Genomic DNA, 17,259 nt, shown 5'->3' on the forward strand with positions numbered 1-17,259 from the left:
TAGCTTCCTTGCGTAGATGAAAGTTTAAGCATTACACAGGAAAAAATCCCCACTAAGCTATTAAGGAGTTACTCTATCACGATAGTTTTGTCATCTCCCGTTTTCATACCTTCAGATCCAACTTGGTGTTGATATTTTCTTTGACGGGAATCGGCAACACCAAACCGCTCTCTGACTTTGCAGCTTGACGCATTTCCGTTGGCGGCTTCATAGCGTGATTATCCGCGGTTGACCCGATTCCGAAAAAGTCCAATATCACCACCCATGTCTGCAACGTGATTAGGACGTCCAAGCAGTTGAAATCAACATCAACGCTGCGGTTGATACGTTTGTACTTTGAAGAGAATTCCGGGTGCTTTTTATCTACCAAGAACACATTGATGTGAACCAAAGAATCATCAAAGCCTTCTTTTGCACCAGACGGTTTCGATTCCTCAGATGTTGGAGAAGGAGGTGGCGTCAAAGGATACTCGGAATCCTTATCTTCCTTTTGCTTCCGACGGGACGGGCAAGCCGGCCTTTGGTATAACTGGAAGACATTTGGGGCTTCTTCCATGTGCGATGGAAGCGATCGTGGCATATCAGGACACTCAACATGAGACACCAACGGACAAGACTGCGAAAGATATTCTTTATGGGCTAAGCTGGATGGTTTTGGTGCCCCTCGAGATACCATGAGGTTCTTGTATTTTGATTCAGGGTTTTTTTCCAGGAGATCTTCCATTAGAAGTGAACGTAGCGCAATCTGAATGGCCAAGGTCTGCGGGTGGTCTTTGTTGAACTCAATGTCAAAGTCTTGAAACGTTACACTTACAAGACCTTGGGAACCAAGCGTAAGGTCACCGCTTAACTGAATCTGTAATTCCGAGATTCGAAAGTTTGCCTGGATTTGAGTGAATGGCGTAGATGCCTGAGTGGAAACAGACTTGTTTGAGAAGGATCTAAAACTGGGAGCATTAAACAACGGGCTCTCCTTCTGTTCATTGGAGACCTGAGGACTTTTGAATACAGGTGTCCTTGGATAACCTTGATAGGGAGGGGAGGATGGGCTCTGAGGCAACTTGTTCACATCTTCACTGTATACCAAGTTGTCGAGCGTTTGGAGAACTTGCTCATACACGTGCTTTGCTAGGACCACCTGTGAGATGGAAAAGAACATCATGTATTGGCAAGTAACTTAGAACATTAGAGATCACGTTTTGCAGGATAACCAAAGGATTCAACAGTTTTTATTTTATGGAAAGGTAAAATCAGGCAGGATAAAAATACTACCATGGTATTTAATAGAGAAAAGCATAATCACAGGTATATGTAAATGCATGCAGGATAAATATATTGTGTAAAGATTGTGTTAAAGATGTATTTGACGCCAGTAGTGAGTTGGGGTGCTCTTTATTCTAGCATCAAAGGGTTAAAAAACTGAAGAGAGCTTATTTCATGCGGGTGTAATTAAATCACACCACAAGAGTTTAAAACCCAGCCTCTGAAGGCATTTGGTGTCTGGGCATAGCACCTTTTTCACGATCTTATGGTTTAAGGCTGACAGCCTTCACTCTCTCCTACAGCAAAGTATTTTGGGGAACTTGTTAAGCGGAGGCCGTTTATAACGGGGAACCGGATCAGCTGATCGACAGAATTATTTTCTACTTGGGATTTATGTTGGTTTTGTTAAATTACTAAACACTGAACTATTTAATTTGTGAAGTCTCAAGACTATATGTATAGAAAATATTGGGTTAACTTTTAAAACAATTTTTTTTTTTACCTGGACACGATTGACAAAGTTTCCTTCGATTTTCATAACGCTTCCAACATCTACGGAATCCTCCACGAGGGAAAACGTCAACTCGGACTCTCTCTGTATGGTAAACTTCTCCATTTTGAACTGTATGGTAGTGTTGTTTAAAATATGGAAAGCTGACCGACAAAACAAACAAACCTACATTAGTATTAAAGTCATAAAGAGAATAGAAAGTCAACATGGCTGCTCCTGAGTTCACAATAAATTCACATAATAATACATTTTAATAATAATAATGAATAAATTATAATAATAAAGTTTAATAAATACACATATATATACACACACACCACTCACAGGACTTGACTCCCATAAGACGATTATCATCGTGATAAAAGTCCGGATTGCAGACGGAAACGTCCATCACTCGTTATCATAATCGCTTATTCTCACCTTGATTCTTCTGCAAGGACTCAAAAAAATCATGTCTTGTAAAATGCTGTTCTTCTTGACTGCTGACACTCGCTGAACCCGAACGGGTGCGAGGGGACTTGGAATCATGTTGGGAGTCTTTCCTTCCCGTAAGGAGCCTGCTGTTCAAAGAGTAGAGTTTGATATCTTTTATTTCTACCTGTAGCCGATCGCTGCTGCAACTGTCGTCGTCGGACACAAAGTTCTGAATAAATATCTGGCCAAGGTGCCCGACCAGCAGCTCAGAACTACCCGGACTGCGAGGTATGGACACAACCGGGGATTCAATGTTAATATTAAGAATCAGCTTCACGGTCTCTGTTTTAAGGTCCTGCGGGCTCACACCATCATATTCATCCGCTTCGAACGGAAAAGAATCCCTGTGTTTCCGCGGGGTCTCAAATATCGAAACCATCTCGCTGTACTCGGCTGTTTTGGTTGCCAGTACGGAGGACACTTTGGAAGCTGCGCTCTTTAGCATGTTACGGAAATTATCTTCCAGTTCATCCATGGACAACGTTAACTCTTTCAGAAACTTGGCCGAATGATTATAATGTAAGGATGCCATCTTTAGATTAAGGGAAAATTCTTCTTTAGAGTGTTCGCTAAATGTAAAACTTAAAGCCTCCATGGGAGCACAGTTTGAATATCTTCTGGAAAACGTGTTTTCAAAGGATTCCTCGTCACCGGCTTGACTCTCGTAGGCTGCTGTATTTCCTATGCTGATAACGTACTGATTATTTATTGTATCTTGTGCCAGATCAATGAGCTGCAAACATCCAAGCGACCCATTTACATTACACCTGCTACCTAAAAACACATTAACTTTAGTGCCTCCAATGCTGGCGGTTGCAATTTTTCTCCCACTACTCTCTCCATAGTTGTCCACAACAGTTCGAAAAACCAGTATGTTCAATCTGTGGATGTCTACGGCCACTTGAGTGTTCTGTTCGTACGTAGATTGGAATGACTCCTGCACACCAAAGTCCCTCTCAGTGTCTGTTTTCAAAGGATGGGGGCTCATATCCTCATTTTCTTTAGGGAAAGATTTCTGGAGAAAACCCACCAGCTCCACCATGGTTTCAGGGTTAAGGATGATGTCCAAGTTGTTGACCTGCACTGTCATGACCTGCAGAGAACTGTCTAAGTTCATCGATGGGCACTCAGAACTCACAAACTGGTATTCTAGCCTAATCAGCGACTCTTCGTCTTTTATGTTAAGGTTCTCCAGGGAAGCATACTTATCTTTTAAAACGCCTGGGTTTAAAGGCGATGAGCCATTGCCGTCAGACACTGGAGACTGGGCCCTGCTCTCACGGAGACTTCCAGTAGGTGCGTCAAAACTCAGGTTCTTATGAGAGGCCATCAGAAGGTCAAAGTCAGCACCATATGTTTGCATAGTGTCCACCATCAGCAGACCGTGGACTGTAAGAGATATCTCAGCATCGTATGGCCTTTTCACAAAATGAGCGTTACAACCGAACACCTTGAGGACTGAAATATATCTGCCGCAACTTTCGACACCCAGCTGCATGTAGTTAATCTTAAATTCGACTAAAAGGAGCTTGGACTCCACAAGTACCTCCCTGGTCTGTTGCTCGAGAGTAATAATGCTCTGAGTTAGGTTCATTACGGAATCTTGCAGCATTCCATTGCGTTCCGTATCGATAAATATTTTCTCTTTTCGGAGGAGGGTGTTATCAGAAAGCTTGCTCTCGGAATTGGTCAAGCTAGTGAAACATTTCCTTAGTGCCAATATCTTATCTTCGTTGATGTGAATCTTCAAGTCGGGCAGCGTCCCAGAAAGAAGGGCACCTGGGTAATTGGGGTCGGAGGTATACATCAACCTACGTTCCAACTGCAAGTGCACGTTGAACTTTTCGACTACATGGGTTGGGCCAACCTCGCTGTCCTGAATATGTTTCCAGTTATCTTTCACGTGTCCCACCATGATTTGCAGATCCATGCACGACAGAGAGTACTTCTCGTATAATCTGTCACTGAGTAAACCGGCCTCGATGTTATCACGTAGCTCCGCTCCGAGGATGTTGGGAACGTCTGTGCTCGAATGATCATCGGCTTCCGGAGGGGGACTGTTGGGAGGAGTAGCTAAAGGGGTTTTGTATTCATCATCGCTTAAGTCGTTTGTTTCTGTGGTTAAACTAGTTAAAACGCCTCTTCTGCTGTGATCTGTTAACATAATAAAATGATAAAAAAAATATCAAAAAGGTGAAAAACCCTTGTTTGAAATAAAATTCTTCCAGAGCACAGATGGACAATTACACTTTTCAAGGGTCGCTAGAAAAAGGTGATTTAACACTTTAGGCACAAGAGATTCCCAAATAAATAATCTGACAAATGATCTGTATATTCTGCTAAAAAAAAGCCTATATATTATAATTTACTTCTGCTCTTTGGCAGCACAAGCATCACACCTGTATCTAACCCGATCACCATTAGTAAAGTGGTAAGTTGTTTTTTTGTAATATAAAATGTAGCGTTAATAAAGTAGATTACCAAAACACCTAGTTTCACAAAGTAATATGAAAAGGTATATTATTTATATCATAATAAGTAAATTTTCCAACATAAAATAAATACGGCTGGAATACAGCACTCTGTTTTACGTCAGTTTGTAAGATGTGCTTTGTCTCATAATTACCTTGAGAATTAGTAAGCAAGATTCTCCCAAGATCTACCACGACCAAAACAGGATCCTGGCACAAGAAGTCATCTGGGAAGATTACTTGGGGGGCAGAAATATCAAGATGCACGGTCCAGCGCCGACTGTTCTCCTGCAAATAAAATACCGCATAAGTGTTGACTGAAAGAAGATCAGTTTTTTACAAAGAAAATAAACTTGATTTGCAAAAGGAACAACAAATAGAAATGTATCATACAATTATAAAAACATGAGATGATAATAGAAAAAAAAAACATTTTCTTCCCCAAGACACAAGTTGGCCCATTTAGTTAACCGGACAGATAAGCTTTAATTTTACCGCAGCTCGACGCTTCATATACCAAGCACAGACTATGTATGACATTCGTACAATTGTTATAAATCTTCCATTAACCACAAAGCCGACAGACATGACTTCAGCTTGGAGCCTTTAACAAGCCAGAAACTTACAATAAATTCTCCAATCAGCAATCGATCAATGGTTTGTCTAATTTCAGCTTTTGTTTGCATTTTCAATTTATTGTATTGTCGCCTGGCAGCCTCCGCCACTCTCAATTCCAATTCCGACTGATATCCAAAGCCTGTGGAAACAAACCCACAAATAATAACTGCTTAAAAACACTATGGGGATTGTTTAATATTTTTTTTATCTTGCTTCTCTACATAACCCTAATAGGAACAAAAAAGGATTTAGATAAAGATCTATAGTGTGGAATTACCTGAACTGTGAACTTTGCCTTTGTAGAAGAAATCTGCTACTTTGGTGATTGCTTGTGGATTATAGATTATATTTAAAGGTCTTGTGCTGACTTCAAGTCGCCTTTCAAAACTGCTGTGAACTGGATTCTTCTCGTATAACATTTTGAACACAGGGGCGTCTGAAAAACTCACTGTGAAACAGCAGAACATAAGTAATAATATACACTAGACATAGTGGGGGAAAAACCGAAACAATTTTGTACAAATAGTTGCACCGTAGACCAGATCTAACTTACCACCCTTAGGACTCTGCGATTCTGGAGAACCACCGTGAGCACTAAATGCTTGAGAGACACCACCAACTTCTTTTTGCTGCAAAATCAGTGATACGAATAAAATAAATCTTCTTTCTACTTCGGATTCATAGGTTTTTGAGCGATAGAAGGCTCTTAACACAACATCAAGAATAAAACAGATTTATAGTAAATATTTTCCCCAAAGAACTTGTTCTTGTTTTTAAAAAAAAGATGTAAAATCCTGAAAATGTTTCGCTAATTTTACGAGGTATTAACCAAAATACTCAGATTACAGTTACAATTAAAATAAGTGCGAGTAGGAAATTAAAAAAAAAAACTTTTAGCTATTGTAAAAAGGGATAATTATATGGATATGTCGCATTAGCTAATGTAAAAAATGTGAAAGGCTGTCCTGTGCTAAGCCTAATGACAGAGCAAAGAAAGGAATACATTAATAACAGAAGTTAAACGTGTTTGTGAATCTTACTGAATTTAAGAACAGTTCCAAACACTAGATACAGTGTTACCTACAGGATTAGGGTAGACCAGATCTGGAAAAATTGTGCCGTGTGTTGCCAGATCTCGAAGGAACAGTCCACCGAGCTGAACCAGCAAAAGAGAGGAGTCTCGACGAGGCAAAGATTCAACTCGGACGGTCATTCCTTCAGCAAGATTAAGAGAGAAATAACACTGAAAATCATTGCTATAAATAATAACAAATTGTATAACTTAAAAACATTTAAATATTTCAAGAGTTAACCACTGAGAATTGCTCCTTTAGTCATCAAAATGACCTGCAAATAAAGAACTCAACACAATCCGTTCATATAAAAGTTAATGGTAAATTTGTCACATTAAAATATATTTACACATTATATATTATATATATATATATATATATATATATATATATATATATATATATATATATATATATATATATATATACACTTTTTATATAAATTTTACCTGAAAATTCAAGCTGCATGAAAGCAGTTTCTTTATCCGAGGTGCTGCTTTTCTCCTTGTGTGAAAGTGTGATTGTGCCTCCCTCCAGCTGGAAGTTCAGTTTCAGAAACACATTATCTCTTTTGGTAAAAGTATTCAAGTTTGCAGTATCAGTGGTTGGGTCAAACAGCTCATCCGCACCTTAAAAATACAAAGATGTTTAAGCAAAATCAGAGCCTAGCTGTAATCTATTAGGTTCACAAAATACATTTCTTAAAAGCAAAAAAACCCAACAGGAAAGGGTCACTTTACATCCTCAACCTCTATCCTTAATGCTTTAGACAGTCGCGTCTTCGTGTGTCCAAAACCACTAGGCTCATTGTAATTGTAACACACATATTTACCCAATATTTCCTCCGGACTCCAGTTCTTTTCTTGCTGCTCTTGTGTTAATCTTTCCATATCTTCTCTTGCTTCCTGAGCATTCCCATACCAACCACCCCAACCTGGAAACCATGACTGGAGATACTGGAGCATGCCGGTGTGGCTTCCAGACGGGCTAGAGGCTGGAGAAATTACCGCTGGATCAGAAAACGGCTCTCTTATTGTCTGCGAAGGGCAGGAAAAAAACATAATTATTGTGATTTAAAAGTGCACAAATAGAAACAGACACGCAGCAGTCTAAAATCCATTTAAATCTTAAAAAATAGTATTGAGAGACGTCCTTTGATTTTGACAATCATTCTAAAACAGATTCTGACCTCAGCTAATTCATGCTGCTTTCTTAAACGGTTATGAACCAGCTCACGTAAGATCTTCAATTCTTCAAATGACTGTTCCTCCTCAATCTGATCCATGCGAGCCTGGAAAAAATGATTGCACATATTAAACGACTGTATGTGACGGTTCCCAAGAAGCACTTATCCTGAGCTTTTGACTTAATATTCTATCTGCATGGCTGCGGCACAGAACTCACTACGAATGAATGTTCTTAAGACCGATAGCCAAAGGAATACAAAGTCAGCCAAGAATAGGTCAATGTGACCTGTAGACGCAATTTCTGTCATTTAGTAAAATCATGATGGTGAAACAATATTGGATAAAATCAAAGCAGATCTCAAACACATTAAGATACTTATCAGTGAAGCTGTTGTTACCTACCCTCACTCTTGTTGCAGTTACGTTAATTTTAAATACATACTGTCCTTCATGTATTAAAAAGGGGTCTTCATGTGTTCCTGTAACACAGCTGGATTGTTGCAGGAAGCTCCAATATAAATGTGTGTTTTGGTGAAAAATAACCGTGTGTTGTATGGGGATACAAACAAGAACATTCTAAACATACAAAGGGCCGAGGAATTCATACCTCGTCATCACTCGATAATTGTAGCCTTTTAAGACGATCATAGTGTTTATCGCAATAAAAAATGGCATCCCGTGCGCGCTGGAGCACAAAGTCCAAAGTCAAGCGGCGTCTTTGCTCCCGTATTTCCGCGAGGTTTGCATTCAGCGCAAAAAGCCACCATTCCTTAGAACTTTTAACAGGGTGAGAGAAGAAAAGGGCTAGTTAGATTCTATCAATAAGCTTTCTAAACAACAAATAAATGAACAAAAGTGTGCCTTTTATATGTAGCAAATTATATTAACTCCCTGCCTAGACTGTAAGCCAGGGGTTGGCGGATTTGATCAGAATTTAGGAGCCAGTGATTCCCCCCTCCCCAATGACACACATACTAACATACACACACATACTAACACATAGTAAATCCCTTCTTCTGCTCCCTCGCAGCCCTTACACAAGCCTTGCGCAGTGAAATGACATCATATCCCTGCGCTCACACTCATTGTGCAGGGACTGAGGAAGCTTGGTATACCCAGTCAAGAGAAGGAGTGGTGCTAGAATTCGGGGCTCCCCCAGCAAACCCTACGCGCCAGGAAGCAATTTCTGCCCCCCCCCTTGGCGACCTGGCACTAGGAGTTTGCCAGGCCCTGCTTTAAGTTATTCGGTCCACAGATTGCCTTATAAATATGTAGTCTGAATCATTAGCCCTTCTGTTAACTGAATGCTACTTTCCAATGTTTCTTTAAGAAATATAAAGTTCCCGTTATGCCAATTCAAGTCACTTACTTGTTTGAAACGGCAACATTCGGTTTCCACTTTCTGTATTTGAGTTGTCTTTCTTTTCTTTCAAACTCATCCACAAATTCCACAATTTGCTGGTATTGCTCCTGAGTAGGGAACACGAGTCTCGTTAGTTACTTTCTGTGCAAACCTTGACAACTCTTTTGGGAAGAACCACATGAACAATTAACAGAATATTAGAGACCCCCCTCTGACATCCACAGAAAATAAGGGATTACCTGAGATAGAGTCAGCGGGATGGTCTTAAGACATATATCACACTCAATACGTGGCTGATGTCGTGACCTTAAGGGATCTTTGGAACAATTCCTCTTGAGAAGAGCTGAAGTACACACAGGCTTCACTATATACTGGTGCTCCCGACTCTCCATGCTTTTATCCATCTCCTCCTAGAAGGTCAAAAACAGGAATCCTCAACAACACTAATACATGAAGACGTGATTGTTTTATTACTGTAACAAGCCACACATTTCTTCCGCTGCCAGTCTTTTTCTCCATTTTTCATCAGAATCATTTTTAGGTATAAATCTCAGTTACCTGCAGCTCCCCGGGAGGAAGGCCTCCCAATAAAGTGCTGCGGACATCCCAATAAATGCTAAACTCTTCCACTTCCAGCTGTTTTTTTCTCATCGATTTTTCCACCTTAAAAAAAAAGAAAAAGTAGAAAGAAATTGCGGACGCGCCTTTTCATGCAGTGATATTTAGTTTAGGTTTACAGTATCAAGTGAGGGGGAAAAAAAAGGTTTTCGGTAAAGTTGCTGAACTTTAGGCACAGGGGAAAATTCTACATTTTTCTGCTCATCAGCTGGCTTTTGGTACAAATCACAGGTGAATAGGGGGAGTCTACTTTTACCCAATGATCAATGATATACAAGAGACGCAGTCATAGCTCCAGAGATCACCCGTACGGCTGTCAATATGATTAGTTACACAGTTACACTTCTTCACTCCCAGCGCATTAAAAGAATCCCGCAGAGAGGTGACAAACCCCATCTGTAGAGAATACACTATGTAGTGTTGGTGTAACTTTATAAAAGTGGTAAAACTTTATCAGTGCGGCGATAAAACTATAAAACTAACAGTATCCTTCCACTCTTATGCCACAAGCACCCTGTGCCTCATTTATAACATCTCACATCAACTAGGATTCCTTACCGGCTCATGGACAGCATTTTGCACAGACACGTTTTTAATGCATACACCAAACGCAAATGGATGCGCTGGATCTGTCACCCCGTCTTCAAACCTCAAATGGACGTCCTGAATTTTTAGCTAGAAGAATACAAAAGAACAGTCAAGATCATTTCAATGCAGCGACATTATGCATGGTCTTACTGAAATGCCAAATCACTTTTTTCTACTGTTAGGATATCATGCGTCTGCTTTGTAATCCAACAAATTGTAAAGGTTTTTTTTATTATTTTATTTATATACACTACTGTTCAAAAGTTTGGGGTCACTCAGCTGTTTTCATGGAAAACAAGGACATATCTGGCTGTAACATAATTTGCAAAAGGGTTTCTAACGATCAATTAAACTTAAACTTGGATCAGTCAACCAGAGAGAAAAGAAAAGTTTTAACAAAGGCCATCTAACTGGAAATAGGTCACCTTTTCTAAATATTATTGTAGTGCCATTCCAAGAACAATAGAGTTTGACTCACCTCAATATTATCCACAATTCTAGTTACGATAGAGGCAGTAACAGAATACCAGTAGGATTCTCCTTTTTGTTCTTGTGCATTCTGCAGCAAAACAAAAAAAACGAAAATAGACAAAGAACAGATGATTAAAAAAAAGGTCTGACGTGGTACAAATGAATAAAGCCATAATGTGAATGTTGGTTGTTGAGGAGCTCTTGGGATTTAAACAGGCCTCTGGGGCAACAATGCATTCAGTATTTTACCCTGGGTTATGCGCAGCACAAACACTGAACGCAACCAAATCCGTGAAACAAAAAGAAACCCCTTGAAATAAAACTGAAAGTGCAGATAAAATGCATAAACGACGTACTTTCCATTTATCCTCCAGGGCTTTAAGAAGTGCTTTTTTGCGGTTCTTATCGAGCAGCTTTTCTTTCAAATCGTCGAAATCTTCTAGCTTGTCGGGAGCGCCGATTAAATGTAGCTTAGAAATCGAAATAACCCATGGGTCCAGGTGAGGACGGTAGAAAGGGATCTGTATTTTTATTTTTCCTATGAAACCTAATAAAACAAAATAAACAAATGCATTAAAATAATCAGCCCTAAAATCTTATATATATATATATATATAAATAAATATATATATATATATAAATAAATATATATATATATTCATGTCAGAGCTATATCTTTGCCGCACCTGCTTTTACTTCGAATGGCAACTCCAATTCTTTCAGTGCATCTTTTTTTAAAGGCAGGTTCTCCAACTCCACTGCACCTGTAAACGTCAACACGGTTATTTTACAACAATGTATTAGAACAAACTAAGTCTCTATTACTTGCCTCTCCGTCCATCAATTTGAGAGCCGGACATAATATTTTAGAAGCCGGTTGACATACGTGTAAGAAATCAATATATTCAGATAACAGAAAATAAAAAGTAGAAGCCTTAGCTATTGAGCGTTTTGAGAATTATTCAAAGCAATTCTAGTGCAAATTTTTTAAAAGTGGCTTTATTACCATTGCAACGAATGGAATGATCCTGATAACCGCACCACTTCATGTTTTTAAAGGTGACGAAGTCCCCGTTTTAGGTTTGTAATAAGCACATAAATCGGAGAGGGAGTAGAAAAGTCTCATCCGTTACCTTTCAGAAGTGCTACAGATAGCTGGTCCGTATTAAGGTTATTGACGTATTTCCCCAGGTAGGTATTGAGGACCCACGCCACCAAACTTTCCAACATGGCTGCTGCTGGTGCATGAATGAATAATAATGAAAGGTCCTCCAGTCATTCATTCATACCAGCTGCCCTAAACGGTCAAAAAGAGAATATGAGTTAAAAGCACGAAGGACAGCATGTTGCAGCGTTTAGGTTTATAGGGGCGGCTGACCGTTAATAGAATCTGTCTCCGTTCACCCTTAACCAGTTAGATTGTATTACCAACCAGATTATGTTACCTGTAGCCTAACCAGCATTGAGGGTGTAGGGAACCTGTGTGTTTAATAAAGAAATAACCTAGGTAGTTTTAATTTACATTTTTTTTTTTTTTTTTTTTTTTTTTACAGAAGTAACTGGTATTTCTCGTTTCAAGCACACAACGCAATCAACAATTCAACAACTCGCTCTCCCGACTATTCCACTTCATCAGAAGAGTCCCTCCAAAAGGTGCAGTCTAACACAATGTATGGAACGTTCAATGGCAACAAAAAGGCGCTGTGAATGTAAAAGGATTACGATTGTAATCCGTAAAGAATTTATATCTATAATGACGGGATTATTGCGTTGCTTAGCAACATATCAGTGTATATAGTCATCGATGGCAGCATATTACAAACATAATAATGCCGTTAGGATGGATTCTACATCCAAAAAGTCAGAAATTGTTATTAAAAACTCTTTATGATGATTGGAAAAACGTAAGTTTGACTATTAGTATCTACTCTGAGTACGCAAATATCTAGATGCAAAACATTACAGCGGAAGCCTCTTGAAGCCAGAGTTGCTTGAAAGAGATCTGATACAAAGAGTTCATGTATAATAAGTGATTTTAGTGCAATGTTTAAAATGTGTTCTTATCACCATAGCAACCAATGGAACCGGCCTGTCATCAGGACCATACCATGTGTTTCTATGGTAACGAGACAAATTTTTCAAACTTTCAAACTGTTTTAGATATAATTTTTAAACGATTATCACCAGTCACCACAGCTAGTGCTCCAGCTAATATTGGACTCAAACTACTACGATGCTCAGCCACAGGAACAACGCTTTTAGTTTAAGGTGCTCCTCGCACAACACGCTGACAAACGTATTTGTTCCTGGAGTTTGATTGAACTCAAATATATATGTTTTTTTTACTTTCTGTTTAGGACTTGTATGGGGGACACATTGGACTGCACCGTGTCTGTCATTCTCACACACACAAACATGTGGTTACGTTTCTGTGTGTGAATGACCGACACGGCATAGCATTTATGGCGGATCAGACCCATCTGGCCCGGTCTAGTCTGCCCGTTTCTCCTGCTGTAAAGTCTCAAACCTTAATCAGTCGTTGGTCTGGTCTTAGATTCAGGAGCCGTATGCCTATCCCAAGCATGTTTAATACCCTCACTGTATTAGCCTCTACCACTTCTGCTGGGAGGCTGTTCCATCTATCCCCCTCCCAGTAAATACAAAATGGTTTGCTGAGATGTTATCGTAGACATTCAAATAGACTTCTTAGGAAATGCATGCTGGGTTCTATACGGGGGCAACAGAATAGAGCAGTTTACAAACCCGATTAATGTACAGAGGGCTCGGGGAAATGATACTTAAATACTAATAAGGGTCACTCTGTGTTTTGGTTACACTTTCTCTTATGGGGACAATAAGCCTGAGTAGCCACACTCCCTAGCCATTTCCTAGCCAGGGTCAGACACCTGCACCTCAGGGCAGCCCCTATCTGGCAGCCTAGGGGAGTTACACACCTTGAAACCTCCATGGGGGCGTGGCTGCCACTCACTCCCCTCCCCCAAGACACCTGTCAAGAGCCTGTACATACCCGTCATATCGTCCCTGGCCACCGACTCGCGGTCTCCGGTGCAAGCAGAGGCCGGGGTGTCTCAGTGCCGTGACCTGCGTACTCACACCGCCATGTTTGTACTCCCGTGAAGCGCTATCACACCAGGACAAATTCCACAGCCGGTGTCAGTGCCTCACTTCCGGGAGATCCGTGTAACATACCGGAAGTAAGGAGCAAGGCATGCCTGTATCACAGAGATCTGATGTGATAGAGCGTCTCTCTAATCACAGTGCTTTAGGAGTGTAATCTGTACCAGACAATGACTAAAGTCATATTGACTTTCTGCAAACTCCCGCCTCGTATTTATTAAGGATAAATTACACTTTCCCAAATGCAAACTAACGCCTCAGGGACATGGGTTTGTTCATTAACCCAGCGACTCCATGCTTTATTATAAATACTTTCTAATTCTTATAATCTCAGTTTACATCCAACCCCCCCCCCGTCCCTTCATGTAACTGTGAAGGTACTTCATCAGTTGTTTTTTTATATATTCATTATTGAAAGCTTTATTCATTATTACATGTCAGCAATCTGTGTGCGCTTCATCATAACCAAAATCTGGAGAAACAGGGGGCTCTGGAGTAGATTTTACTTAATAATATCACCGCAGCCCACCTGTCACTATACCAGCTAGCTGCACGAAAAAGAAAAGCCGAGTGACGTCAGTTTCGCGACTCGAGCTAGAGGACAACTACTTCCGGGTTAGCAGTGGGTTGCTTCCTTCCTGCTCATGGCTGCGGTGTGCTGATAGGTGTCTATCCCAGGGTGAAGGACAGGGCAATGACCGCTTCGGTTCCCCCGGTGTGACGGTTACAGGGCGGACGAGCTGGTGAGAAGTGTTTCTCTGCCCGTAGCAGACTATGCCGTGCGAGTCACCGGTCACATTTCCGACCGAATAATATGACATTTTCTGCTGTCTTTCTCCAGGTACAGACAGTATTCTCCCATCATGGTGCATTTAAGTGAGTAGCTGCATGTCTGTCGTGTGCTTTATTTATGTGTAATTAATTCACTTTCTTTGTTAGTAATTGTTGTGGCTTCCGCTATTTGTAATTCTTAACGACATTAAGTTTGATTGTCGACAACCTTCTGGTTTGCCGGATGCAGCTTGTTTTCTTGGAGCCTGATACAAAACACACACACACACACACACACACACACACACACACAATTTTAATACCAGTCTATTTTGGAGTAATCCGCGCCGTTTTTCTTCACAGGAATGTTACTCTAGTCGATAATCTATAAGCACATCTTTTTGGAGGTAACGTGCGTCTGTGACCTTTGCTTCGGAAGACACGGCTAAGTCTTGTGATGATGGTCGATTTTTGTGGTATATTCACTAAATAGTGATGAGTCTAAATGTTTCATCCCACCAGCCTTCTCCGAATGTCACGGTTACCTGGTCATTTAGGGAATGAAATGTTTCACCCCCCTGCGGTCACAGATTGATGGATAAAGCCCTCTCCCTTTAGATGTTTTAGATAAAACATATATTTTCTTCTATGCATTTAAAATGCAAATATAATGTAAAATGTCAGCTAAATTCACCTAAAGTTACTCGTATGCTGTGTACTTTATGCTTATTTTTGAACACTATAGTTTTGGGGGGGGGGTGTAAATAATTTTAATAGTTTAGCAATATTTCGTTTGCTTTGTCTTTCTAGCATCTCTGCTTTTGAAGCGGTACCATGGAGGTCACGTAGTAATCAGACTGGCACTCGGTGGTTGTGCAAATAGACCATTCTACCGCATTGTTGCTGCCCACAATAAGAGGGCGCGAGATGGCAAATATTTAGAACAACTCGGCACTTATGATCCAATGCCCAACGTCTACAACGAAAAGCTTGTAAGCTTGAATATGGAGCAAATTAAATATTGGATTGGCTCTGGAGCGCATACCACAAAACCAGTGGCAAAGTTGCTAGGTAATTTCTTTAAGAAATGCATTTAATTATATATATATATATATATAATATAATTTAAAATATTAGTCCCGTTTTCATTTTTCTAGCTAATGCTATAGCAGTAGGGGGTCACGCTGTTTTGTTAAAAATGAGTGATTTTCCACCACTATGTAAACCGGTTATTTTTTCCCCCAATGTATGTGCAATTGAAGTGCCCGTGGAAGGATGATCTGGGTGGATTTTTAAGTAATCAAAGAGAGATGTAATAATCAATGAACCAAAGCATACGTGTAAGCTACAAGAAATAATAATAATAATAATTAAATATATACATACCACCAAAGGAAACACAACAAAAAGTAAGACATTGGCACCCTTTTTGTTCTGACACAGCAGTGCTCTCTTGTATGTCTACTCTCTTGTCACTCATACTTTTGTTGAGCCTTTCCTTTGGTATGTGTTGGTCTTTTGATATACATATATATAATGTTTACATTCCTGCTTTTGAACAACTTTTCTTTATTGATTCTTAGAGCGCACCATTACTTTATTATTTGTGACGTTAAGGGACTCACCATGTTTGCTTGCATCTATTTATGCTCAATTTGCTTTATTAGGTTTACTCCATAACCACTTAATTGAGCTGAGATGGTGTAGAACTGTTGAGATTTATTACATCGCGTATTAAAAGTGTGCGATTAATAGTTTTTCTATTTGGAACAGCACCTTTTACATTTTAATCAACTAGGTTTCAGTCCAAGCTGCCCATGTTTTGGCTTTTATGTTTAGTTTTCTTGTACAATGTCCGTTCTGAACATTTTTGTAACAATTTTGTTACAGGTCTTGCTGGCTTTTTCCCTTTGCATCCAATGACCATAACAAATGCTGAGAGATTAAGACAGGAGAGAGCCCAAATGCCTGTTTCTACAGAGCAGCCTGTGAGCGAGTCTAGTGAAGAACAATTGGCTTGAGCCACCAAAAATGTACTTGTGTACCAAGGACTCTTTACTTTTACACTTATTGTGGGGTCATTCTGAGGAATGGATATGTTCTATAAAATAAAGAAATATTATTTGCATGTTCTTGGTTGAATTTTAGGGAATATTAAAAAAAAAAAAAGGTGGTTACACCTGCCATTTCAATGAATAGACGTATCAAAGCCGGAGCGACTTTCATGGATTGACACCGGAGTGTTCCCATCTGGTAAATACAATATGTTTTAGAAAATATTTTTTTTCTCTATAAAAAGGGAGAGGTGGCTGCTTGGCTTTGTGTTTTTGAGGTTTTTGTTCTGCAATTGTATAAAAAAAAAAAAAAAAAAAAAAGCAAACAATCAGCGATTCTTCTTGCTGTAGAACCTCACACCAAACCATTTATAAAGCATCTCCCCTATGTTTGATCGGTTTGTGTGACAACATGAAAACCATTCCCATGTAAAAATAGCCGCACTGTCATTAACTGTCCCTGCCACCAGATGGCAGAATAAGGGCTAACACTCTGTACACCGACTGCTGCGTCGTGCCTCAAACAATAACGAGTGATAGCCAGCTTTCAGCTCTGGCTTTAACTACAGCAACAGTCCTTTAATATTGTCCTTGGATTGAAAGCTTAATCCCCTGCCCTGAGGTTAAGATGGCCTAGAACCCCAGATGCCTCTGAGCAA

At 39.9% G+C, this 17,259-nt stretch overlaps 2 protein-coding genes across 2 annotated transcripts in view; one reads left to right on the plus strand and one right to left on the minus strand.

The window, feature by feature from the left end:
• VPS13D (vacuolar protein sorting 13 homolog D) overlaps window positions 1–13,810 on the minus strand; it is a 64,378-nt gene extending 50,568 nt beyond the window's left edge. The window contains exons 1-21 of the mRNA XM_053451372.1: window positions 13,666–13,810; window positions 11,771–11,934; window positions 11,324–11,401; window positions 10,994–11,184; window positions 10,645–10,725; window positions 10,137–10,253; window positions 9,519–9,623; window positions 9,200–9,370; window positions 8,967–9,067; window positions 8,205–8,373; window positions 7,600–7,701; window positions 7,243–7,447; window positions 6,860–7,039; window positions 6,422–6,552; window positions 5,891–5,966; window positions 5,615–5,785; window positions 5,346–5,476; window positions 4,875–5,007; window positions 2,195–4,402; window positions 1,766–1,917; window positions 110–1,138 (exon numbers count right to left, since the gene is read on the minus strand). Coding sequence (XP_053307347.1) covers window positions 110–1,138; window positions 1,766–1,917; window positions 2,195–4,402; window positions 4,875–5,007; window positions 5,346–5,476; window positions 5,615–5,785; window positions 5,891–5,966; window positions 6,422–6,552; window positions 6,860–7,039; window positions 7,243–7,447; window positions 7,600–7,701; window positions 8,205–8,373; window positions 8,967–9,067; window positions 9,200–9,370; window positions 9,519–9,623; window positions 10,137–10,253; window positions 10,645–10,725; window positions 10,994–11,184; window positions 11,324–11,401; window positions 11,771–11,867 — 5,628 coding nt within the window. The 5' untranslated portion in view covers window positions 11,868–11,934; window positions 13,666–13,810. The remainder of the gene's footprint in view (window positions 1–109; window positions 1,139–1,765; window positions 1,918–2,194; window positions 4,403–4,874; window positions 5,008–5,345; window positions 5,477–5,614; window positions 5,786–5,890; window positions 5,967–6,421; window positions 6,553–6,859; window positions 7,040–7,242; window positions 7,448–7,599; window positions 7,702–8,204; window positions 8,374–8,966; window positions 9,068–9,199; window positions 9,371–9,518; window positions 9,624–10,136; window positions 10,254–10,644; window positions 10,726–10,993; window positions 11,185–11,323; window positions 11,402–11,770; window positions 11,935–13,665) is intronic.
• Window positions 13,811–14,380: 570 nt separating this feature from the next.
• MRPS16 (mitochondrial ribosomal protein S16) lies at window positions 14,381–16,674 on the plus strand. Its single transcript, XM_053451387.1, has 4 exons — window positions 14,381–14,518; window positions 14,617–14,651; window positions 15,357–15,617; window positions 16,437–16,674. The coding sequence occupies exons 2-4, from the start codon at window positions 14,639–14,641 to the stop codon at window positions 16,565–16,567; spliced, it is 405 nt and encodes a 134-aa protein (XP_053307362.1). The 5' UTR covers window positions 14,381–14,518; window positions 14,617–14,638; the 3' UTR covers window positions 16,568–16,674.
• The last annotated feature ends 585 nt before the right edge of the window (window positions 16,675–17,259 follow it).

Source organism: Spea bombifrons, chromosome 12, assembly GCF_027358695.1.
Source record: "Spea bombifrons isolate aSpeBom1 chromosome 12, aSpeBom1.2.pri, whole genome shotgun sequence".
NCBI classification, from domain to species: Eukaryota; Metazoa; Chordata; class Amphibia; order Anura; family Pelobatidae; genus Spea; species Spea bombifrons.